The 27,459-nt window shown below is 36.1% G+C and overlaps 1 protein-coding gene across 2 annotated transcripts in view; it reads left to right on the top strand.

Annotated features, from left to right (window-relative positions):
* The first annotated feature begins 5,109 nt into the window (after nt 1-5,109).
* Nucleotides 5,110-27,459, top strand: part of LOC139971232 (uncharacterized) — a 42,643-nt gene continuing 20,293 nt past the window's right edge. Inside the window, exons 1-6 of one of the 2 annotated variants that reach the window (XM_071977515.1) lie at nt 5,110-5,518; nt 18,984-19,137; nt 20,251-20,391; nt 23,241-23,438; nt 24,545-24,667; nt 25,036-25,188. In XM_071977515.1, the coding sequence (XP_071833616.1) occupies nt 19,044-19,137; nt 20,251-20,391; nt 23,241-23,438; nt 24,545-24,667; nt 25,036-25,188 (709 nt within the window). In that variant the 5' untranslated portion in view covers nt 5,110-5,518; nt 18,984-19,043. Of the gene's footprint in view, nt 5,519-18,596; nt 18,633-18,983; nt 19,138-20,250; nt 20,392-23,240; nt 23,439-24,544; nt 24,668-25,035; nt 25,189-27,459 lie in introns of those variants that run through there. The other variant, XM_071977514.1, reaches the window with a different exon arrangement.

Raw genomic sequence — 27,459 nt, 5'->3', positions numbered from 1 at the left:
AATCCCTTCCAATAAAATCTTAACCTCAAAATCTAACTTCGTCAATCACCGGTTAGCGATTTAGCTTTTCCTATCCAAAACCTTCTTTCTGCCAGAACGAGGTAAAACCACAATTTTGCTCACTAATCAACGGAATAAAAACCCAATTCTCCGAGGTCAAAGGTTGAGTTTATACAGCGCGATAATATTTATTTCAATATCGACCTTCCATTTTGTGAAGTCCAGTGTAAATAACTTTGCGCATCACTTAGTTGTCAAGGTCCAAACTTCAACAGGTTTGCAGTGTATATGGTGTAATCTAATAACTGTATGTTTCTACGGTTTCGACCAAGGGCCTTACGGTATCGGCTTACCTGCTAAAACTCCATAACCGAGGATAACTAAAGGCTTTAATTTCTTTCTCTATATTAAGTAACTATTTCAACTATTTCCATTTGGCTTGAAACAAGACCATCCGTCCGTCATACGTTACAAGGTCTACCGTCAAAGTGATATAAACTATCTGGGTATTTCGTCTGTCCTGGTCAGGATCGCGTGTATAAGCATTTAACGAAGCTGTTATAAAAACCAGACGTTACCTTTACTAAAAGCTACACTCAAAAGGAATCCAGTATGTAGACCGGATGTCATATTCAGGTCATCCCCCCCCCCTCCCCGTCACATACATCCTCATGCTAACACCTCTTTATAACCCATTTCATGTCTCATCTTTGCTATCATTTTTTGCTACGGGCCATTCTTGTAGTGTTTAATACCGGTGTATGACGTCATCTTAATGTAATACAATATCTGTTTTTCTGATTTCGACCAGGGGCGCTACGTCGTCTCCCCCCCCCCCCCCAACCAACACCGGCCCTCAATATTTTCCACGCCAGTTAAATTCAGGCTATAGCGTATAGTGCCCGCGACAGATGAGTGAAAACTGCTCTGCCTCCCTGCTTCGGCCCCCCTCCCCCCCCCTGATCCACGTCAAATCATGTGCCGGGTCCCCCGTGTGTATGGTAATTCGGTTATCCCCACTTAGTAGGTGGTTGTTGCGGGTTATTAACAGTTTTATTCCCAAACAGAAAATTGTGTGTCCTACAAATTTGATATTAGTTGTTTTCATATGCAATTTATTATGTTTAATACCTTCATTCTTGGTACGAGTCCATTAGAATTATTCCGGTGGAATATCGCAAATGTCAACCAAAATAACGGCTCACAGTTTATAAACCCTCTCTTTCCCTTCCCTTGGATAATGGATACCACCTTAACTTCCCTCGGAGAATTGGTAAATTATTCAAGCCTGCGATGTACCCTCATTTGCACAAAATGCTTCGAAATTATGACCACGTGTTCTTTATTTGAAAAAATATTACTTTGAACTCTTCTGTCTCCTAACCCTCTCTCTCTTTAAATCTGCTGTCCGATTTCTGAGAATTCTGTCTTATGCGTAAACTATGCAGTGAATCATATTGCATACTTGCACCTTCTCTAGAGCAGACAGTGTAATTTTCGTAAAGTTCACTCCCTCAGTTACCATAGCCCACTCTTACTCGTTATGAAACAAAAAATAAATAAATACAATTTGTTGAAAATAGCGGTATCCCCCGAGCCCTCGTTAAAATGAACGGAGTTAACCCCCATTGCTCTCCTCTATAACCTTTTACTTACTACCAAAAAAAAAAACTGAGACGGTAAATTCAAAGCAAAATGTCAAGTACCAAGTCTACACCAGTTCAACAGTTGTCAAATGAATGAGGAAGTATAGGCCTACAATGAAGTCATCGGTTCAGAAACTTTACAGGAATAATATCATATTTTCATAATCCATCTTTTTTCAGTGTTTTGAAGTCATATATTAGAAAGCCGTGGGTTAGCAAATCATGTTTTGTTTTCCTGTCACCTTTCATGGTATTTGTTTGGTGGTTTAGGTTTGTAAAGTCAGCCGTTTGTACTCTCATCTCCCTTTTCCCATTATATGAAAGTTCATATCAACTTTGGTTTATTTCCAAGCATTTTAATTCAATAAAACTTCTCTCATCGTCCAATATCCGTTAGGCTCCATTGAATTATGGTAGAGTGTTTAAAACAATAGTTTATAAATTAATTTATTGTTTGACCCGGAAAGATGTATGTAATCTAAGCGTCCTGCATTTTGGAAATATCGTTCATTTCAATTCTCACCTTTTGTATACTAAAAGTCAACTTAAAGCAAACAGGTATGTCATAAGATGTACGTCAGTGACAAGCATTGTTTTGTTTGTCCTTTGTTTTGACCTTGAATGAGGTATCCCCATTCCCTGCAATTGTACCTATAATTATGGGGAAGGAGGGGGGGTGGGGTGTTAAAATGGATATATTCACCAATTAATGCCATATCATTCATATTATGCAATTGCAGCCAAATTCAAGTTTTGAATAAAGACAAAAACATTGATATATTATGAAGAACAACAATAACACTTTCTCGCTTCAAGCAGCCCGAGAGTTGCTATCATATGGATCCCGGAACTGAAACTATTGTTTAAAAATTCAATTATGGTAAATATTTGTAATGTATTAACATGTTCATACCCCGAAAACTGCTTGTAGAAGGTAAAAAGATTTTAATAAAAAGATAATTAATTTTGATATCTCGTAGATCGTTCAAAACCATCGTTTTCAATCCAGGTTGTATTTCTACAATACTTTACATTTTTGAGAAAATGACCCTTTAATCAGCTGAGGTTTATCAGCTTAAGTAACTGGACTATTTAGTCTAATATACAAACCATTATGTCATTTCGTCAGATACAACTAAAGATAATAACTCAATGAGAAGACATATTTATGGCCTGAAATGACATCTTTATTCTTCATTACATATTTGTCAGGGACAATTAAGAGGTATTGAATGTCATCCACGGTTGCTCTGCTGTTTATATGGAGTTATAAGAACATATTTCTATTGAGTTATTAGAATTTAACAAAACAAACATTAACAGTTAGGTCGGTCTGCACAGAGGATCTGACGTCATCATCGACGTAGCTTTAAAGGAGCATACAAGAGATTTAGTAGTATATGTTAAAGGTGAATAGATTGAAAACCGAAATGGCTATAGAAATATTACCAGCTTGCTATTGTCTGTTTTGTTTTTTCTTGGATAATGACATGACTACAAGTTTGACTTAAGTCATCCTCAAAATGATGTTTCACCATTATGACGTAAGCATATGTCGCGTTTCTCTTTTAAAGTTATGCTTACCTGTTTTATCCTCTACAATAACAACAAAAGCTCTGATATGTTTGAATTAGACTGCTTTGTAGAATACGAACCCTTCATCGATTTTATAAATTTCTTTTCACGGAAAACATTCAAACTTTTCTTCTTCTGCTTTTATTTCATGGGGATTTGTTATTTAATATTTTGCTGATAAAATTAAAAAAAAATATATATATATCCAATCTGAATACGAAACATAACCAGCAGAAATGACAAGTTTCTCTGTTCGTTGTACTGAGGCGTAATGAGTAGCTTCTATTGTTAACTGACCTCGTAAAGAACAAAAAATTATGCTCAAGCACGAAACCACTTTTCCACTCGACTTGAAGTGAAAGAGAATTCCGGTAATGAACTTAAGTAAACTCAAAAGCACGCCCCGTTAAATTTAAAGAGGGACTGTTGTTCCGTGTCAAATGAGACTAAGGTTAATGTACGTATTAGAGGGTATACTAAAAGACTTCGACGTTAGGGAGTGATGCCCTGGTTTACACGGTATGCTGTAGCATCAGACTGGCGCCCCCAGCAAAGAAATGATTATATAGGGACCGCCACCAATTGTGAGGGCTGGGTAGCTCCGTTGGTAGAGTGCTGGGTTTTGTACACACATGTCACTGCACTGGTTCGAATACCATTGTAACCATGAATTTCTAGGCTCTTTCCACAGTATAGGAAGATTTTTGAGTAAAAAAAAAGTTCTGAACTAAATTCTTAACGACAAATAATACCTGAAAGAAAATCAGCGTGATTTATGTAAGGATTTGGTGGAAAAAATCAAGTAAGTCCATAGAGATGCATAAGGGAGCAATACTATATTCAGGCTGTCGTAGCTTGTGGGGTCAGATGGTTAAGATTCATTTGACATTTTTGTCACAAAATCCCACAGAAATCGTTTAGACTTAAACGGAACTCACTTTAAGATGTACTTGCCTTGTTTTACTTATATAATTTGTAAGATTGTCAAACAGCCTTGCTATCGTTTGCTAGCTACAAAACTTGGCATTGTCATATTTTTTTTTTTTTTTTTACAAGAAACTGTTCGAAACAAAGATACGTGGTTACGGAGTTTAGTCACACCTATCGCATATAAAAACACCAAAAATTTCCCCGCCAAACTCTCTCTCCTTTCTTTGCAAAATTAACAAAAGGTTTAAAAATGACGTCATTTCACCACCCCCCCCCCTTCATTCCGCCTCAACAGCTACCACATGCTTTGTCTCACCCAAGTATGATACATCGTTAAGTTGTTATTCAGTGTAGGCTTATAATGGTACCGTAGTATCTGTGTAATTGAAACAGAACTTTACAAACACCTAATAAACTCTGGACCAACACCACCTTTGTTTGCTGGATTTCTAGATTGACTCTGTGCAGTAAATTCCCTTCCTTTAATCCCCACTTTTCCGAACTTCGAACAAAAATCGACAGAAGCAACCAACCCCATCAGGAAAAGTCAATATTTACTCTGCAGCAGTGCGGAGGCCCCCATGCAAACAATAGCGATAATTACTGACGTTTGGTCAGACATTTTGTATTGAAGAAAATACCATTTTACCAAAGTTTCTGAGAGGTTAAACTTGACAATATCCACTGCAGCTGTGAACAGAGTAGAGCAGAGTAACGGTTGTATTATGTTACATACAAATATATGGAATATAAACCTGTATGGGTTTGTACAGCCCTGATTTTATTGTATATACCAAACTAGCAATATATTCTTTTGTAACACCCGTCGATTTTTATTTGCTAATAGAGATTTGCATATTCATCAGTTTACTCACTACCAACAGTTACACAGTGACTCACCTTCAGAAAACCCTCTTCAAAACCTGTTATCGTACATAGCGCTACGCAAAGCAGAAGTTTGGGAGAACTATTGACCCGAACTTAACGCGTTGCATGCTCTAAACGGAACTTGTTGGGCAGAGCAATATCAGTTACAACTTTAGATCAGTCAAGGTATAGCATTCATGCTCAAATAACGTGTTAGTTTGGCTGGTATATCCAGCAGTCGTGTTAATTAGCTCAGTGTGATTAAACGGCAAAGCGTATATTGCTACGGGACGGATAAATCTATCATTTTATTGACGCTTGTTGAAGGATTTCCAGAGTCTACAATATAGGAATGTGTTTCTTTTATTCTCAAATATTTATATATGACTTTGGATCATATCTGGAATTTGTGCATTCAGTTCGTTTAATTTTCCCCCCATTGAACGGTCATATTGTGGATTGTAAATACAGAACGGACCTGTAATATTTTGGACATCAAAGTAAGTTTGAAGGAAAATGTAGTTTTCCTATTTTTTTTATTATTATTTTTTTTAAACTTGTTTCTTCGTAGATTTGCCATTTTAATATGCTGGTAAATTTAGAATCGTCTGAGGGTACATATACATGGTACTTGTTTAAAGACAATTTTCCTTTTCTTTTCTGCTTTCCTTTTCGTTTACTTTCACAAGGAACCCCCCCCCCCCCCCCCAACACGCACAGACCTTCCAAAAAAGGCTTCGTTCTTGTTTTGTTTTTCTCGAAATAGAGAAACGTTTAACCCTGTATAAAAATTATGATTGAACATCGTACGGATTACATAGGGAGTACTTCATTTCATAAAAAAAAGTTTATGGATATATTATGGGTGTGTGCATGTGTGTGTGTTTATAATATACAGGCTATATGTATATATACATATGAGTGGATGTATATACGAAGAAGGCTTACATAATAGGGGAACGAATACAAGGTGCACCCATACAGTTGTCAAGTATAACGAACGGGGATGTAGTATATTGACATAAAGTTGATTTTAATTAAACTAGATAAATGAACGAAGTTTTTTAAATTATTTTATTGACCAAGGCCGATAAATATTGTGCAGTGTTAAAATTAATAACAAAGTTGCGTACAGTGTGTATAGACATCTATAATATAGATATGAGTGGGCAATCTATTGAATACATCTGCTTAAAGGTAGTCTGTATAGGCCCCAAATACTTGCTAGAAGTTTTCAAAAAGTACTTTTCTAGAGGTCGTTACTCTCCAAATTGTTCTTAGACATTTCTAATGAACACACAAGATGACTGAATGTCCCAGTGAGGAATATTACCTCGAAGGTTGTAATAAAAATATTTTCAGAATTTTGATCAAAGTTGACCATATTTGAATTTCTAGCATATTTGGGGCCAATACAGCAAATCTTTAACGTGAGCAGATAAAGAATTTAATCATAAATGATACTAAATTATAGGCTACGTTAGCATGGACCGCCATGGGGGTTAGGCTGGGGCAAATATACAGAGGTATAAAGGGTAGCCTATATAACGCAATGTTGCCAGATATCATAGATTACACGTTAAAGGCATTGAAGACTCGCCCCAAACCGCGTGCCGCGCTCTGAAAAAAACTTAACTTTCCGTTGCTTGCAAGTGAAGTTTTCTGCTTGTCGCTACAAAATACAGACAGTAATGAAACGTGATACCTTCTTATCTTTAGCTGGACCTGAGATGTCCATCGCTGTATCGTTTATACACTGTGCTGTGGGTATTGACCGCAGCTTTATGTACTGACTGTACACTAGTGTCTAATTAACGAAGGTAGCAAGCTTTGTGCGTATTTTCTGGGATCAATGGTGGTGTCTAACACTTCTGTTACACCTCATTCGAAACTAGGTCAGATTACCGACATCAGACGTTTCTTTTTGCGCGAGTCTTCACACCCTTTAAACTGTTCTTGAAGAACGGGATTTTCCAAAGAGTAATGACAAGGTTTTATTAGATACTCTATGTATGGTATCCTCACCATCTTATATTATGTATATACTTCGCTCTTTATTTCGTGATGCGGAACCGCTGTTGAATAATCACACCGAAAATATAAAAATACACATTTTCTTTCATCCATGCATGCATTGTTCCCGTACAGAGCTTTGCCGCTTTTTATTACACTAGGCCTATAGTTGGTTCGAACTGTAAAGCAGCAACATTCTTCTGAACTCCTTGAAAAGTTCTTCAGTTTAAAGAACCAATTGAACCACAACAGATGAACTTTCAAAAACTACTTACATCGTTAGCTGGCATTTCTGTGGTACCTCAGTTCAATGAGACGACTGGTCACACATTATTTACTTGCTATGCCACGGTTCAAGTGGGTTCTGTCTAAAAAATACCAAAACTCGATCGACTCTGTCATTGTTCATATATAGCAACACTCTAGTCGCCGATTTGTCTTAAAGTTGACCAAGTTCCTTATAATCCTTGGGTGGGGGTGGGGTTGGGGTGGAGAGGCAAGTTATATTATCATTGGGTGGGGGGGACGGGGGGGGGGACGGGGGGTTGGTTGGTTGTGGATGAAATTTATTTTGCTTGAACATGAAATATGCTTAGCATCCTTCAAAGCAGATATGATTGCTTGCCTTGAGAGAAGGAGATAGGACGAGGGTTTGGGGTGGGGTGAGGTGAGGTGGGTGGGGAGTGGGGGTGGGGGAGCGGGAGAAATAACGAATTTGACACACAATATGTAGCTGCTTCATTTGAATTTTGCTTTTGTATTATCCCTTACCATTACTATACCCTTACCACTACTATATTCAATACTGTACTGAAAGATATAGTAACATGTACATGCTTGTAAAGTATATAGGCCTATACTGGTGAGAAATAAACGGGTATCCATAACGCCATATCATCTGGTTCCTCATATAGTATATATACTACCTGTAACTCTGTGTTTTAATATACGTGCATGCAGTGTTTTATACACGTTTATACGGTTCGACAGAAATGAGAGATGACTTCTAATAGAAACTAACATTTTGTCTTACTGGAAACGAAACAGTCTGACGAGGATAAACTCGAGGAGTCTAAAGGTTACTGATTTAGTGTCTATTATGGGATGGATTTTATCCGTAAATAGTTTAATCTAAAATATGCAATGTACTTGTTGTTTAATTTCTCTGTGTTTGAATGTGTGTTTCCCTGTATAGAAATTGATTTCGATTCTGATTTTTTCGACGAACCTAATCAAATCCATATTTGATATTTTCTTGTGGATTGATAAATATTGTAATCCTGCGAAGGGGTGACCGTGAGGTGTGGGATTGGGTGGGGTGGGGTGGAGTGGGGTGTGGTGTGGTGGAATAGACAGTGACTGGCCTCGTGCAGCATTAGTTATTTCATATACTACGTGTGATAGCTTCAGTGAATTTTCTTTTCATTCTTCTGTCCACATTCATTATGATGGAATTTTAAATAACGATTGAATTATTACACAAACAGTTGACTATACCTGTATTTTACAATGCGCAGAATGTAATAGAGAAATCAAAACACATTCAACAAAAGATTAAACAAATTCTCTTAATCGACTAACTCTGTGCAACTATAACGAAACATTTAATATTATATCATCCAAGTTATCAAATTAACGGTAAAAATTGTGACCGATCATAAAGCATAAACTCCATCCATTTGAACAAGACGATTCTTTCCCGAATGAAAGCACATGGCTGACAAAGCTGCTTGGACCACATGGGTGTGAAACCATCAAGTAAACTTTATCCTTTGTTACTGGTTCCAGGCACCTACGTACACAATGACATGGTTGGGGGGGGGTAGGTCTGGGTTGTATTTTAGTAACCCTATCTAGGCTTAGACCTTTCTTTCTATCTCTGTTTCTTTTTTCATTTTTTATATAACTTTCGGTTCATTTTTGTGCGGGAAGGAAGAAAAATATGTGACCACAAAGTGAATGGATATGAAATTCCTAAATATTGTCCGTGAATATAAAACCCATTCCATCCCCCTCCCCTCTACCCCCATTTGTCCCCATCCACATCCCTCTCATCCAATTACTAGAACACATCAGTATTTCAACGATTTCTCGTAACGAGAATCATTCATTGATATTTCAATGAGATGCTTATATGCTTCAAACATTTCCGCATATCTGGTCTCGTGAGTTTCAATGCTTCAGCAGTCTTGTATACTATATGCTATAATGCTAACACACAAAAAACTACTACCGTTGATTAGCGCGAATAAGAAACCTATAGGCTATACATATGGTTTGCAACGGTCACTGCAAAGCATTCTGCATATCGGAGAAAACATCCTGTCTGTCATTTCAACTCCCAGCAGGTGAATATTGAGACTTGATTACTCGTACTATAGTATAGTATAGGTACGAAATAGGTTTCCAAATCAGGAAGTGAAATTAGTCAGCGAACAGAATACACACTCACATACACGAACACACACACTATAAAATCAATAACCCTCTCTTAAATTTTAAATAACCACCTTCCGTATTCACTCTTTACTCTTTTGATAATTCAATCAATAATAAAGATTTCTCGTAAGCCTAGCATCGCTGTAATTATTTTCTTGTGGAACTGGAAATGAATGAGAATTTTACCACTGGTGAAAGTGAACACCACTTAGTACACAGGCTATACATGGATCCGTAGCTCGATGATGTACAGTATATATAGACCTGTATTATGAAAAACTATATATAGATGTATAGACCATCAGAAATTTTAAAAGGATATCTGATTCCTGGTGCAGTGCTTTTTAGATTTAACGGTTGTTACAAGGTTAACTTGGTGTGTATACTCTAGATTTGGAAAGCTTAGACGATGTTGCATCTACTGTAAGGAAAAATTGTACAGGGCACTTATTGCAGTACGTATATCTATGCGCATTTTAATGAAAGTAAACATATACAATTTCCTTTGTGACGGTTTTGAAATAAAGACTATGATTGAGAACGTTGCCACATATTTTCCCCACCGAATGTGAACTTTAAACAAGGTGTCCTTATATTACAGGCTTCAAAACCGGGTCCGAGTTAGTTCATGCAGTTGATTGTGTTTCGTTTTTAAAGTAACAAACCTGTATTCCAGTTTGTACCAGAATTATATTGTAGTGCCATTTTACCGTACGAACGTAATATGAAATGTTTCTTCTCGTCGAACAATGGTGCGTTCAGCTGTTAATTTCATAATAACAGTTAGTTTCGGTTCTTACATGCAAAGTATAAAGTATAGTTCGTTGTTTTCTTCTACTATGATATCGTTGTAGGCGAGGCGTTATATGTGTGTATACTTCATTTGAAAAACGATATCCTCTCTAATTCCTTTCAGTTTTCACACCGTTTTATGGCGGGGAATTTAAGTCCTTGGCAAACAGAAATCTATATACGAGTAATCCAGTTGTAAATAAGTTGGGATTACCAAAAGAGTCGCCGTGGAACTGCAGCATGTGTTTTCATTCTCCTCATTACTATTAGCCTGGTGGTGGTATTGATCAAATAAACTCCTTAAACTGCAAAGCGAACGTACATGTGTTTACTTTCACGTATAGGCAGATGGGCAATTAACAATTTACTTGGAAGTTTATTTACTGATCACAAAATCGAATGAGAAGGACAGGGAAAACAAAATGAGGATAGTCAGATACTAGTATCATCCAAGAATGAATGGACACAATGGATTGGAAACATATAGACCAAAGGAATGTATTATGTAACCAACCAGTTGCCAATATCTATATGGATATGCAGCTGTTCTTTTCATTGCATTACCACAAATTGCGGGTCGACAGAAATTGTACGCAACTATAATTAGCCTTGAAACAGTACCGTACTTTTTGTGTGCGTGTGCGTGTTTGTGTGTGTATCTCGTATAGGCATATATAGTAGTCTAGTCAAATTGGAAGTGGTTTACTCTTTGCCTGTACATATGAAGTGTAAGGTACAGAACTGAGAATTTTGCGGACAGCTGTTAAGAACCAAATTAAATAACTTATTTTACTGGAGAAAAAAAACATTGTAAAGCGAATCTCAGGTACAATGGTCATTATATTTGAGTTATTTATTTATAACAACAGGCAACGACTTCATAATATCAGACATTATTTTCCAGATTGTACGTTATAAAAACGACTGGATTTATCGAAACGACTGGATTAAAAGACTACATCGTACCATGATACCTATAAAACACAACGATATAGCTTAGCCTATATCTCACTGGGCACATGTTATGTATTCGTTCGAACATAGGTATAGTAATTCTTCTATGATGTGAATGTGATAACCGAGTACCGATTTATTCATAAGTATACACAACATGGCATATTAACCTTAACAATTGGCTACATAGCCTTTGATTTGTAATAGGTTTTTATACACGGTGAATAGCGGAATATCTTTGAAGTTGTTGAGTATGTGTCTCGAGAGGGTTCTGTGGAACGCCGTTTTACCTTGATCAAGGATGTTTCTTTTTAATTTATGTCTCCCTGAGGTTCTTAATGTGTAACAAACACGTCAGCAAATATACATTGATAAACGAAAGAGTTTTGATTTAAATGTCTATAGGTGAGAGAAAAGTATTGTTCTAGATATGATTCATGATATATAATTGATAAGATGTGTTTGCCTTATGTCATGTTCGATGTGTTTCTATACCTAAAATCCCGTCATATGATGCTGGGTCATTGTCATCTATAGTGAAAGTTTCATTTCTAATAGTGAAGACTTTTTCTATGGGGTTAGGGGGGGGGGGGGCTATGATGGGGAGCTCTGGCTTACTGTTAACACGGTTTATCCTTTTATGCAAAAAAATATATAATTAATAAGATGTGAGATCATTTCGTCATGATGATGGGTCATAAAACTCATATTCATTCATACTTAGTAAAGATTCCTAAATCCTATTGGTCCATTCAGGTCAGCTGACCGTGGTTAATCCTGTGAGTAACGCACGGTAAAATTACGGGGCATCACTTTAATAAATCTTTGGTTATATGTAACCAAAAATGTTTTGTTTTATGATTTTTCCCCCACACAAATGGTAGTGTATGAATGAACGGGGTTAATCAACGGTCTAGCGTGCGTTACTCACATGATTAATGCACCCCGGGTGTTAATGCTATTGCTGGATGCACTCGGGCTCCGCCCTCGTGCATCGCTTGCATTATCCCCCGATCGTGCATTAATCCTGTGAGTAACGCACGCTAGACCGTTGGTTGACCCCTTAATCATCAATAGTGAAAGTTTCATCTTTAATAGTGAAGATTTTTTTCTATGGGGGGAGGGGAGGGGGATAGGAAGGGGGTCTCTGGCTTACTGTTAACACGGTTAATCCTGTTATGCAAAAACATATAATTAATCAGATGTGAAATTATTTGGCTTTGTTCGATGTGGTTCATTTACGAAAATTCCCATAATGACGAGTGGTGTAGGAGATTGTCCACACTTGTCAAGTTTCATTTCAAATATCAATGAAGCGGAAATGAAAATATTGGAAAATATCCAACCTGTTCCTTATATGAATTTACATCATTCATGTTTAAAAGAAATGTCTTTGCCACGAAATGTGGGGGACCGAGCCAAATTAATTAATTACTCACTTATTGAGGTTCCGTTTGGTAAAAAAATATCTACGATTATTTTAGGTTTAGTTTTATCGTTTCAAAAAAAATAATTCTATAGTAAAATTTGCTAAAACTATTGTCCAAACACAAAAGTTTGCTTTATGGAATTTCACAAAAGAAGTTTATTGCTGTATATATATATATACTGTTGATGCCATTGTGTGGGATAAAAGGGAATCATATTAGCTTACAATGAGTCATTATGACGTCATTAACTATTTGTGAATCAGTCGCTTTGATGACTGGTACCAATAACCATATTTTATCCATATGATGTAGCTCGATACCATTGAGATTGACATTGGGCTATAGCTAACCTGCACGATTATACGAAATTTCATATCCGAATCAGCTTAACCAGGAATTTATTTAACGATATACACCCAGAACCACAATATTTATATTATTTATGCAAAAACTAACATATTTGTACATCACGTCAAGTTGTATTCCCATATTGGTTCGATCATAGGTTTTTTTTTATTACTTGGTTCAAAGAGTAACAAATCATTGGTTTATTGTCAGTATAGAAGAAACGCGATTGTTATTATAGTTATAGTTTTACTCGCTCGTATTTCAGCGGTTAAACATTTTATTACCGGTTAGCTAGGTTTCTTTCTGTAAATACTGATTTTACACATTTAGCGGTTATATTAACACAAACGTCGTTTACTTCTTGATATTTTATTACATGTATAACATATGTTCCTTTATCCACAAATATATAGACCGTTAACACATGGTTTTCTGTACAAACGCTTCAGTATTAATATACCAGAGCAGCATATTAGATGAGGTTAGTATATACAACATAGTAAATGTTTACATCAATGTAATATACAGTTACTTTCGAGATTAGTTTCAGTATGTGTTAAAACAAGGTCTTTGTTAGTTTTAATCACCAATTTAACAATTCTTCTATAACGAACTCACTATATACATATTTAATTTCCCTCTATATAGTTTTACCATATTTTCGTAATTCATATTTTTAACTACACTGAACTGCTGCAAATTAACGAAAAGAAGTTCATCAATATCCATCAATTCAAGATATTGCCCCAAAATAGATGAGTTGATGTTCACCTAAACATGAGCTGAACAAATTTGTTTGCAAATATTAGAACATGAGAAAAAAGGTGTTATGATCATATCAGATCTATATATAGGTCTCTATACAAGAGAATTATATATGGCAGTGACGGGTCGATCCTAGCAGGAGAATCTGCCAAAATGTGAACTAAAGCGAAAACATAGAGCACAAGTCAAATAGTATGATGGATAGACGACCTAATTGAAACATTGAACGATTAATACAATGTGAAATAAGACAAGTACACAAATGATACGGGATTATTTATCTACATCTACACTTTGAAGGAACCATGCAAAGACGTCAAGAATCACGTGGGGACCAAGTTAAAATGACGTCACCGCCCCTCCCCCAGTTGCACTATTATTAGCCATAAGCATATGGAATACAATAGCTCTTTATATATCCCATATTTTCCCGGCCCCTTCCATGTTTCTTGGATCGGTAAATTTCGCCCCTGATCATCCCTCGCTACCAGGTCGGTAAAAAACGTGCCGGAGATCTTACAGCCTATACTATAATAATTTATTTAGTGTATTACAAGTAATATAGAAAATAAAAAGAGTTGGATACGGGGGTAGAGAGACAATCAAACTTGAGGGATTTCCGTTTCCATGTTTCCATTCACCATTACCTACTGTATTATAGAGTAGGGATTACCCCCCCCCCCCCCCAAGATACCAATAAACTGACATTTAATAATTCAGGCATGAGTAATCGAATATTCTCACCATAGTAGATAATATGAGTCATAGTTATACTGCAGGCCAATGGCCATGACAACATTATGTGACCGTGACAATAAAGCACTGATAGGCTTACAAATTATTACGTAATCAACTTCATTTGATGAAAATGTTTCTTCCCATTTTCCAAATCTAATTTGTAAATCACCGGCGAAGACTATAATTTGAAGGCCTAAAAGACAAAATACTTTTATGTCTACAGACTCTCAATGAAAAGTTACGTCATTTATTGAACAATTAACAATATATAGAGCTATTGTTTTCCATGTGCTTATGGTTATATAATAATATCACAGTTGGCTTAATTGAAATAAAAAGTGCGGGTTATTACATACGCATAACTGTTTAAAATTCATTTCAAAATTCTGTTCTTTAAAAAAAAAAAAAATTATCGGCTTTTTGAAAGCACTCTTATATAGTCCGCACATGAAGTCTAATCTACTTTTGGTTTTAGTGGAACCGGTCGAAGCCCTTTAGTATGATGATGCAGCATTTGATTGCAGGTTTAATGTACTAAGATATTAACCAATCAATGCCTTCATTTGCACTTCGCTTTGTTTTTCCTCTCCGTCGTTACAACAACAACAACGTCGTGTTAACTAAAATTCTCGGAATAAACTTATGAACAATAACCTGTAAATAAATCCGTCTTTTTATATTTAAGTCTTGAATCATTTCCACTTCTTATATCATGAAATTACTCAGTGCTTCCTTGAACTCAGCAGGGCGCAAAATGTGACGTAGAAGGACATGAGAGCGTACCACTAGGCAACAGTGGTTATCATTGACAAATATAAAGAAAGAATTCACACCAGTTAGGTGGTCCACATGTGACACGAAGGTCCACGGTTCTGTTCCGAATTTCACTTGATAGGTCCCCAAAGGACGAAATCGTACGTGAAGAGAAATTACTACTTTTATTATTAGTATTTATTGTTGGTGTGTTGATCTTTATTAATTTTGCGCTTTAAACAAAAATTTTACTACATACAATGTCAAAACCATATTTCAAAGGGTAAAATGAGTCGACGTATAAGGATATACCATCTGCGACATGATGGAACCTGTGCATATATTCATGTACATATTGGTGTGTCGTTTTGCGTAATGTCATTGTGTAATATTGGTGGGGTTTCCGGTATACATGCTGGCCGCAAGGAGACATGGTTTTACGGATTAACACGCAGAGGAAGTTGACGAAAAAAGTGCATTACATGGGTCATGAAGGAGTTGTCAGTATACTTCCAATTAATAAAGTCTGTATTTTCTCCTTTTTGTGGTACCATATATTCGACCAGTGAAGGGCAAAATAACTTAAAATGAAATCTAAATTATATTGCAAATTTGGTCAACCAAATAGACACCAGGAATTAATGATGACAAATTATGGGAATAAACTTTAAAGTAAGTCCCAATTTAATGAAAATGAAACATTGTATAAAGTTCTGCTTTACCTCCATGGTTAGACTGATGGCTATACCATAATATGAAAATGGTGCAGTCAAGGCAAAATACCACAAATAAAAACTAAATGCAAGAAGCAACTAGATAGTTTAGCGGATTAGCTCAATAGTCCTTACTCACCCCCCCAACCCACCCCCGGCCAACATACCTGTGTACCATCCGTCGTATTAACAGTTATACCATTCGAGCAATGTGACAAAGGTATGTCTCAAATGGATTAAAATGAATTATATAGCCCACATAAGTCTGGAAATCAATTGGCTCTCAAGGCAGCGTGGTAGAATAACAATAAAAGTTTCTGTAATTAACTTTTTACTGGTTGCTTCCTACATATCGCCAGATTACGACCGGATATCAAGGAAGACCAAATTAGGTGATTAAATGTCACAACTTGTAAAAATAGTCGTCTATAAAAGATTTAGTGTTTATCTATAGCTTTCCAGATTCGACCAGTTAAGCCGATTCGAAGAACAATATAGACACTAATAGCCTATATAAGCTGACGGTATACGCAAAGTATTGGGCGCGACCCAAAAGTGGGTGGGGAAAATCGTTCGGTGGGTTTGCAGGCTTTTTTCAAGACGTCGGGAACTTTACCTACAGTTTTGAACTCATTTACAGCATGCTTACGAACACCGATTATGATTGGTGGGGATTTGGTAGATGATGACTCAGTACTTATGAAAGATCCTGCGGGGTCTCCATGGCCTCGTGGGCCTAAACCTTTGAAGATATTCTGCTATGTTGGTAACATCTACCGGTTGGGTAAATCTGACTTCGCCACAGGCTCCAACATTATCACAAGTTCACAACCGAACTTGTCGCACGTAAACCACAAATAATATTTTAGCGCATTAGGAAGGATTAAGTTGGATTGTGAAGACTGACTAACTTCACAGAGTCAAGTTGTCAGACTTTCATTACTGTATACGTCCTCGACGAACGAGGTCAAAATCGTTTCCAAAAGAGGAAACAACAACGTACACATGGTTACTATAATTACAATATTTTGATGGAAGCCTCATGTGTAAGGTCAAATGATTCTAACAGCTGCCTATTACGGACGTTTTAAGTTCACCATAGATCTATACAGTATATATTAATCCAATCACTCGTCAATGCGGGGCTGTTTTATGTAATTAAATAAAAAACTATCACTTTTGCCTACTCACTCCATTGTGTCTGCGCGGCATATAGGCATACTATTTATTAGGCCTATACCATAGAAAACAAATTCGTCTTAAGTCAATGACTTTTTTTATTAGATGATCGCTAAATCAATGACAAATTAAAGGTAATCAGCAGCTCCCCAAAATTTGCTAGAAAGTTTAATAATGGTCACTCTGTTCCAACTTCTACAGGCAATTTGTTATTCCCTTAAGGCATATTCCCTTACGAGTAAAAGGCCTTGTGATATGTCTAAATACCAGTTTCAGAACCAAACAAAACAACCAGAATTGCTATTATTAAAACTTTTAGCTGCCATAAGCTTGCTAACATTGGGGTCAATACCAGTGACCTCTAAGTGCATGTCAAAGGTCATCAGTATTGTCCCAAAATTTTCCGAATTACTGACCTGTAGATTCGTAGTATACCTATAGGCCTATATATTAAAAAATAACAAACAAAAAAAGAGGTTATCAAAGCATGATCGTGTTTGACCAGTTTTGCTTTACTTTTTACCCTCAAAGCATATTTTGGAGCGAAATTGTGGAGTTGAGATTTGAACAATCATATCATAGTGTTCCTCTATCGTTCGCGCAGCTTAAGTTTCTTCCAATGTTTCCGTAAAAATCAAAACGTAAGCTGTTTAGCTAGACTTTCGAATACCGATCAGTGCATGCATATTTATATAGAGAATGTGCTGTAACGAAGTTGCCTGCATGTAAAAACCTACAGGTTTCGATATAGTTTGCATGCAAAGTGGGTCCGAAAAGTGACGTGGTTCCCTTGAACCACGAAAATTCATTTACATACGAAGAAAGGAAGAAGCAAAGACTAGTACGGCAAAATACATTTTTTCACTTATAAAGTTTACCAGGAAACGATTTATGATGAAAGCGATTCGTTCAATCCCGAAGGTAAATTCATGAAATAAATGATCCACAAAAGTTGGCGGAATTCATTATTCACTGTAAATATTGGTCACTTTAAAACTATTTGTGTGAAAATTTTTTTAGGAATAATTGCAAGTTTGTGTTCTAAGCTTTTGTATAGCGAATAGGGTAACGCTAAACCCCCCATACAGGAATAAAACAGTGACTATTGTTTTAACTTGAGTCGGATCATGGACCTTCATCATCGAAACTTGTTGGTGTGTCGAGTTTTAGTTTAACCAAGGAACCTCCTTGGTTTAACAACGCATTTAACAAAGGCTGGCATCACATGGGTTAATCAATTTTCTCGTAAATTGAGTCGACAATAATTTGTCAGACGGAAGTACTTGGAGTCTCGATTGTCTCAGACCTGCGTTAACCAGCGGTTTGTAAACAGGCCTATCGACGATTTCCTCGCAGGTCTTATCACAACAAACTAATTCCAAGTTCGGTGAACTTGACAAAATGCGTTATAGTCAGAGTTATTACAATGGACTGTGCACCTAGGTGTGAGACTATAGCAATCAATCCACATGTTGAAAAGTTCTATCAATGTAGGTAAGATATAGTTTGTAGAGTTACGTCACTATTGCTTTTGACCTCTGCACTCAGCGTACATGATCAGACGTATTACATATGTAATTCGTAAATGTTTATACGAGACTTCGAGTGGACTGGTTTCATATATGCCATTGCTCCAGCGCATAGTATGGTTTGGCCTGTATACCAACGAATTTTAGATTACACAATAATTCCACGTTAGTCTTTTTCTTCACTGTATGTTTACTTTATTTGTTTCATTTATCCATATATTTCCAGACATTTGAAAGACAATTTTCTTGGTCATCGTTGAGAACAAATCAACTGACACAAACTTGACATTGGCCTTGATCTTTTTTTGTCAGGTTTCAGTTAAATCCGTTCTGGTTGATGTTACACACAGCCCTTTAGCGTTTGCCAACATCATGGCCGTCACCATCCGCATTTTCGTGTGCTTTGTGTTGTTTTGGATCACATTCTGTATTCTTCCTTCAAGTACAGCAGGCGTAGGATCAACTGGTAAGACATTATATTTTCATTGCATACCGTAGGCATATATATTTCCACCACATTGGTTTTAAGCGCAAATGTTGATCAAGAGAGAGTAGCTTGTTCTGTGTATTTAGGCTTATGCGAACTTGTAGTGCGCGCGTACGCAATCTTGGTCGAAGTTTGCAGACTATCACATTTGACCATATAATATTACAGTTTAAGTGGTACGTACAACTAGTTCTAGCAATGGTAGCCGGTAAAGCAATCATGTTTCAAGTTTGAAAAGTGATCATATATCAACAAGCTTATCTTATCGTTCAGATTCATCAGTCGTTTGATACACATGAATATCTACGAGTGTACCATGATGGTTCGATGTAAAACGCCCAAATGTTGCGATATGTTGAGCCTTGTCTAGGCCGGTCTTGGAGAAACATAGCGTAACTGATAGTCCTAATGTACAATAACGTTAGTGAGGGCTATCTTAAAATTAAGCATAGGAGTTAGGATAGGTTACGAAATAAGTTTTGATTATACCCTAGCCTAGACCAAATGGATTTCTTAATCAATGTACTTTTCTTTCACAGAAGCGCGAAGTTCAAACTGATAAAATTTGTATTCAATAACTACGTATTTTTGTCATAAATTAATGATTGCAAGAAACTAAGATTCATTTATCCTGATGCAACTGATTTCGTGGAAGTCTACTACTAATTGTGAGTGATAGTTGTCTCTCATTGTAAATTAGAAGATCTATCCCTCTCACACTTTCCAAATGTTTTTGGTAAAATTGTGTAACATACAGTTTTGAATGGACTATCATACAAAGTAAATTCATTACGTGGAAAATAACAGTGCTACCTGTGAGTCAATGTTTACAAAACAAGAACATATGGCCAGCTCTGATTAACATTGTCAAAGGATTTCAGTGACCGCCTTTGACAATATTGAAAGGACGATGGTAACAGACCTTTCACTTTAAAGAATTACAGTACCCGATTGTGAATCCTGTTTGTGAACTCTCTCTGACCTTTTCCCTAATCAGTGGCTGTTTAACTTCATTTAATAATCATTGGCTTTAACTTTTAATCTATATGCCACAAGTCATCGTCAGAACCATATTTAATATTGTCTTTGTAGACCAGAGTTCAGGAGCCTGTGCAAGTCAACCATGTGAAAATGATGGAAACTGCATGGAGGTTAATGCTGCTTTCATCTGTGTTTGCCCAGACGGTTTCAATGGACTGAGGTGTGAGAACAATGTGTCTAGGCCTAAATCAGGTAATTATGACATGTATTTCATTCTGGCAAACTTGATCAGTTACATTGATAGCTAAATGAATTATTCATTGGTGATGTATGAGTATATTTGAATATTTTATAGTTCAGTAACACGAAGCACTGTGTTGGGACAATACTGTACTTCTTATGTAAAAGTTAAGAACTTGTACTAAACAGTATGAGCAGTAGTCATATACTGTATCTGTTAGATGAAGGTGAGGAAGTGTGCTTTGAGCCATGATATGAGAAGCCAGTAGACTACTGGTACTAGCATTAGAAATTTCCCCAAAAGTTATGTCGAACAACAAGATTGCATTTGAACATAGGGAATATTTTCTGCAGAAGAAACTAAATGCGACAAGCTTGCCAGGTGTGGCAATCAACCAATGCTGGAACTATACTCATAAAACCAACCTGGTTTGGACAAATAAACAAACATAAGTCAATATCAGTTCACTCTTTTGTCAATCATTTTACAAAGAGAATTTTGGTGTTGAAGTAAGTGATATTTAGAGTACTGCAGTCTGCTATACTGTAAGACTACAGAATCAGGTACAGTTCAATAGGAAGAGTGAGCAAGACTGCCTGTTATGTTTTACACAATGCAAGTGTTATAACCTATAATTAACTGAGCCATTCATGACTTAGCCATCCCTACCAAAAAAAAAAAAATTAAAACAATAAAATAATATTTCATTTAGGAAGGTTTTTTCCCACAGTGATAGAACAGTGGCTTTAGGCAGTGATGCAACTCAAATTAGGAAACTTATTGGCATTGACTGGCTTGAGATTTAAAAAAAAAATCCTGAACTCATTGCTCACTTTTTGCTTGCTGCCCACCAAAATTTGTTCAACCCACTGTGAAAACAAATTTATCTTTTGTCGCCACCCACTGGTACTTGCTTTAGGATTATATAGATTGTTTGTGTGAATAAAAAAAATTCAACAAAGCATTTGTCTGGCGAACAGACTACACAACTAGTCCAAAGGATTTCAACAATAGGGAATTTATGCAAAGGGCTTATTCAATTCAGCAGGGGCTTTAAATGAGCTTTCTTTCTTGGTAAGGGTCAAAGCTTGCAAAAAAAATGAAAATATTTCTTAATTGTTAGGAGGCATGTACCAAAAGTGAAAATTCTGCATTGCATATTTCATTTTCTACAAATTTTCCAAAATTTAAATGTAGCTAAAGGTCAGTGCATAGATGTCAAATTGTGTGTCAAAGAGTTACACATTAATACTTTCTCTTAAAGTACCATTCCATTCAAGTGTATTTCATTATTTTCTTTGTTTTATCTTCATCTTTTTTAATTCATGAAGTATTAGTTAAGTCCTGATATCAGAGATGCCACCTTTCTAAAACAATTGTCAGAAACCCCCCACCCCCCCTTTTTATTTCATCTTTTATCTAGTTAGCTCCAATCTTCATACCAAGGTTTAATGTCAATTACTTTGTATTTTTTATATCAAGAATTACTTAAATACTCTTACTTTTAATCAAAGCAAACCAGTATAAAAAAGTTCTTAACACAATAAGATTCATATTCTATGGCTTTGTCCTAATATCTATCTCCAGTGTTACTGTATAACACAAAACAAAAGAAAAAAAATATCACACAACCACTGTTCTTTACACCACTGCAGAAGACCAATTACCCTTTACACTGTACGTACAAAGCATATTGTGGAATCGTGCACCAACGCACAATTGGAAACTTTCATTATCTACCAGAATCGACAGAAAAGATGAAATTGAAAAGAAAGCGAAAGAGAAATTTCAAATGAGCTGGCCATAGCAAAGACAATAACAATTTAAAACTCCATACATATATTTCATCAGATAAATAAGTCTGGCAGGTATAGCCCAGACTTCAGGATGAGGGGTAAAGATGTCAGCAAAGAATATTATTATTAGCTTTATTGATGTTAATCATAATAGTTTCAATTTTCATTAGTTTCCAAATATTTTTAAATTTGTATAGAATTGTTTGAAGTGAAATTCATCTCAAAAGTCAAGCTGATGATACTGCCCTGTGTATTTCAGTACTTAACTAAATCAAAAGCAAAGTAGTTACTTTAAAGCAAAAATAGAGTGCTTTTAATGAGGTTTTTTAATCAAATTGGATAAATTTTGGAGCTTAATCTTTAAGGTTTGGGTACATGTTTTCTTATTGCTTCTTACCTAGTGGGGTGTGCAATGACTGGGGAGATGGCCCCAGTCCGGGAAACGTTCAGTTGGGAATTTTTCCAAATCCCAAAGTATTTACTCGGACAACCTTGCGTTTAGACCTAATTTCAATTCAGAATATGCCCCAAAATGCACCATTTGATGTCTATGCTTCAAAATTTTTCCTGCAGGAGGGACTCCCAGACCCACATACATTCATGTCGCGTTCAAAGAACCCAAAGCTCAACACCCCTCTTAAATATAAAATTTTTGATCTTACTACAGCTTGTCCATAAAGGTTCACATCCCTACAAAAGTCAGTTGGCACAAATTGGAATTTGCATTCTCCCTCTCCCTCCCCCTCCCCCTCTCCCTCTCCCTGCTTTCCCACACTAACTTTGAAATCCTATGCACATACTAATAAGTAATATTTATATAGCGCATAATCAGCAAAGCTGCTCAAAGTGCTTTACAAATGTAAAACCTAAAACCAAATAGTAACAAAAACCAAAATATTAGATATATTGAACCAATAAGGCCAAAAATGTAAAAGTCAAAAGCAACAATATAAAAAACACCCGTACTAAACGATACTAAAAAAAAACTAAAAAAAAAACACATCACTGGAGTTCCCTGTTATTTTGTGTAATGTTACACCTGTCTAATCTTGGTTTTCTTCCAGAAGCTGATGCTTGTACAAGTAACCCTTGTAATGCCGGGATCTGTGTCAGCAGTGGTCCCGATCGGTACACGTGTATGTGTACAGCCGGCTGGGAAGGTGAAAACTGCGAACGAGATGTAGATGAATGCAGGATATCAAACGCAAACTGTGAAACAGACCTGACCTGTGTGAATACAGAGGGAAGTTACACTTGTGAAAGTAAGTTGTAAGCTACATAATATATGTATAAAGCTACATTGTGTATCGAGCACAGGTTTATACAACCCTTACACGGATAAAGGAAATGGAAATACATAATTTCTTTTCATTCCAGTTTGTCAAATTCGAGCCAGGAATTATGAAATTTTGGTCAAGCGGTTTGCATTATCAATGTGGGAAGAAATACTGTATGTAAGAACTTATTTATCACCAGCTAATCTAGACTCCATTCAACAGGCCAGTTTTATGTTGATTGCAACCATTTGAGAACAAAGGATGTACTCAAAAAATATTGCTTTGAGTGTGCTATATCATGTGATATCCATCAACAGAATTAACATGGACATTCTCATAGGACTTGCAACAATGACGTTTGTTTCTGCCTTGTTTTCAGTAACACATTACTGACCAACTACATGTATGGTTTTGTGTTTGATTATTAAAAGTTACAGGAGAAACGAAAACTTACCTTTAATTAGTTGCAGATGGGTTTTTTTCACATTTTTCTTTCCCTATATCCTTCTTCTTCCGGTCTGTTTTTCTCATGGTCATTAATATTCATAAACAGCCTTTCACTTTTTTGGTGTCCATCATGTGTTACACTTACTGTAAATTTGTAAACACTGTATAATACCAAACAACTTGTATCGAATTTTGTGTACATGTGAACCGAAAAAAAAAACTTATATGGCATTGAAATGTTAGTAGAAGCAAGTGGTTGACACTGCACATATCTCTGAAATTGAAGGGTATGTAATTCATAAAGCATAAAAACCTACATGGCTAGGTGAAAATGACACAGCCTTACACCTCAGTGCACAAAACTTGTAAAAGCATTTAAAGTGGGCAAAAGTTTGTATTAAATGTTTTATTTTAATCAAGAGAATTTATCGTCACATTTTGCCTTCCTCACTTTTCTGTCCAAATTTGTTAACAAAACTGTCTTGGTACCCACGGTCGAATGATTTCTAAGATGACATACATTGACTTCGTAACTTAATTAGGCTCAAGTAATGAATGAATCCTCTTGCCCTATTTTTAATGATGCATGAAGCTTTGCTGTGTTACATTAATTACAGAATATCTTTGATGAATCTTTCCGCTAGATTTAACATGCAAAGATAATCCATGTCAAAACGGCGGCTTGTGTCATCAGCCAATAGGATCCTACCCACGATGCCTCTGTTCGGAGGGGTTCACTGGGTTACACTGTGATATGGAAATAATCGGTGAGTCATACTCAAGTTTTGTTTTATTTTCCTTTCATGTCCCAACGAATGTGTCGGTAAAATTAAATATGTTTGCACTTAATTATTAACTGACTGATAATCTTCAAAGTTTTTTTTACAATATGAGAGCCATTAAGCAGTATAAATACGTGTCATGATTTATCCCACCCCTTTTGCCAAAATACAAAGACACCATCTAAGAACTTGTTTCAGTTTGTTCCCACGGACGCATTCTACGAGTGATCGACTCGAGCCAAGTAAATAACCGGCTATGATACCGACTCGGTCCTGTAGCGTAGAGTGAATGGGTTGTTACCCTGCCACTTAAATGAACAAGGGATGTATAAATCTTTCCTTCTTATTATTAGCCACAACGTCACCGGAACCCGATGTTGGAATATGTGACAGGGAACCCTGTCAGAACCAAGGAGAGTGTACCCCGTCGACATCGAGTCCGTCTGGATTCACCTGCCGATGTTTCAGCGGCTTTTCTGGAGCCCTTTGTGACGTTCCTCTTCACGGTAAGAGTTTTTTAAATCTTCTTCCCCATGGAAACATTAATTAGAACGTTACTTAACTAAGTCCAGTTCCCTCATTTTTTATTGACATCTGAAGCTTTTGTCATCACTTAATGACATGTTCAAACCAAAACTTAATAAATAATGTCAATCACCAGTGGTGAATATTTGAAAGGAACAATAGAGCTATCTGTGATTAATAAAAATTAAAAAAAAGGAGGGGGTGAGAACCTCAAGTTTTTTCATATCGTGTCTCACAAGGATAATCTACATGGAAATAAATTTGCGCTGCAGATTTTTTTAAGTTTTGATCTATAATTTGCTGCAATTTGGTATTCAGATGTACCAAGTATAACTGAAACTGTAATAGCAAGCTGTTCAAATTAAGACATTTATGGTGCCTTAAACCATCTGAGATAAAATCAAATAAATTTGGCTTTGCATTCGACACATTTGTTGCTCAGAGGTTTGTTAAATTATAAAACATTTAAGGAGAACAAACCCAACTATAGTCTTTACCTTATATGTTAGAGATCTTTGTGACTAGTAACTTCTCTAAACATCTCAGGAAAAAAAACAATCATGCTTTGGCCAATTCGCCAAGTCCACACGAACATTAATTCAAAAGACCGTAAAGATTTCGTTTGATTTGCCCTAATGAACAAAGCTGGAGTTGTTAATAAATTGACAAGCTTCATTGTACATGAAGAAACATTGTCCCAAAATTTTAAGATTTCAACACAGAATGCTGCTTTAAGTCTCGAATCATGTAAAGACATGTGTCTCCTACTCTGGTTAGTTTAAATCTAATAATATCAAACATTTAAAATCGATAATCCACATAAACATAGTTCTTGAATGTTTCATGAAATTACATAAAAAAAATATAGCTTCTGGGGGTTCATTTTACATTGGAGCCAAAGATAGAGAGAGGTCAATATTTACTTTTTGAACATTACTGTTTGTTTTTCTTTTTAATGTAATTATAGGATATGTTCTGCTTCCACGAGATTTACCCAGTTTCTATTTTTTGTATATGGATTTTCTGCTACTTGGGTGGACTTTTTCAAAGTTATACCCCAACTCGCCTTCTGCACTCTAGCACCCAATCATTGCTCTCTATGCACCCTGTGTCCACTAAATCTAATGGCCAGCGATCTTTCCAGTACTCCTCAACCCTCCTTTGGAATAAACTCCCACTCAACATCGAGAATGTCGTGTCTGTGGAGATGTTCAAAACTGTTTGAAGACATACCTGTTTTCATTGACATTATAATTGTTATGTTTACTCTTATTGTATATTGTGTACATATCTTTCACTTTCTTTTGTACAGCGCAGCGAGACTTTATTGTAAGTTGCGCTATATAAGAACTGTTTATTGTTATTATTATTACTAAGAATCATCATTGTTTCATGCCAATCAGTGAGTGATTGATAACATTCCTCTGAGGTAACGACAGCTTATAAATCATCTGCTGCTGTCATGTTCCCTCCCAGTGCTATTAATGCATCCAATTCCTGCTTTCATCTCAGAATACGATATTTGAGATGAATTTTACATCTTGTAACAATAATCGGCAATCTACAACGGAATCTGGTGGTTGATAGATTGAAGCGGTATATAAATGTAAATAGAAAAAATATTGTCTGTTTGGGATAGAGTTGTATAGGAAATATTGAAAGTTCAACAGAATTTGAATGAAACAAAATATTCTGGAAAATTGGTTCTATTTTTTGTTGTTTCCTTTAATAGCAAAAAATATAAGAGAATTCTAAAAATATATTGTGCTTAAATATTTAAAGTTTTTTTTAATGATACATTGATTGATGGATTGACTGATTGATATATCTGCTGATTGATTGATTGATTGAAGAATTAAGCACTTTCAGCATAAATTGGAAGGAAAAAGTTTTTTTTCCAAATTTGCAACAGAATTCAATAAAAATACAATGAAACGAAAAATATTCAACTATTTGAAAGGATCAAGGAACAAGTAAAATATTTGGATTTTTTTTTTTTTTTTTGCTCTAATAGAAAAGATTAAGAGAACTCTGGAAAAATAGATCATGCTGCACATCTTAGGAAGGGTGGGGGGGGGGTGGGGTAGGAATGGTGGAGAGGGTATGATGTGGCAGCAGATCTTCCATGTCTGAATTTTAACTTCTAGCGATTTGTGCTAGAATAGTTGATGACTTTTGGAAGGAGTCATTTAAAACCCAGAAATGAGCCACCTGCTCTTGAATTTTTCACAGCTATACTTGGGGAGAGTGAT

The sequence above is a fragment of the Apostichopus japonicus genome, chromosome 8, assembly GCF_037975245.1.
Source record: "Apostichopus japonicus isolate 1M-3 chromosome 8, ASM3797524v1, whole genome shotgun sequence".
NCBI lineage: Eukaryota > Metazoa > Echinodermata > Holothuroidea > Aspidochirotida > Stichopodidae > Apostichopus > Apostichopus japonicus.
Note: the sequence above shows the minus strand (reverse complement) of the source record. Positions and strands in the feature narration are given on the sequence as shown.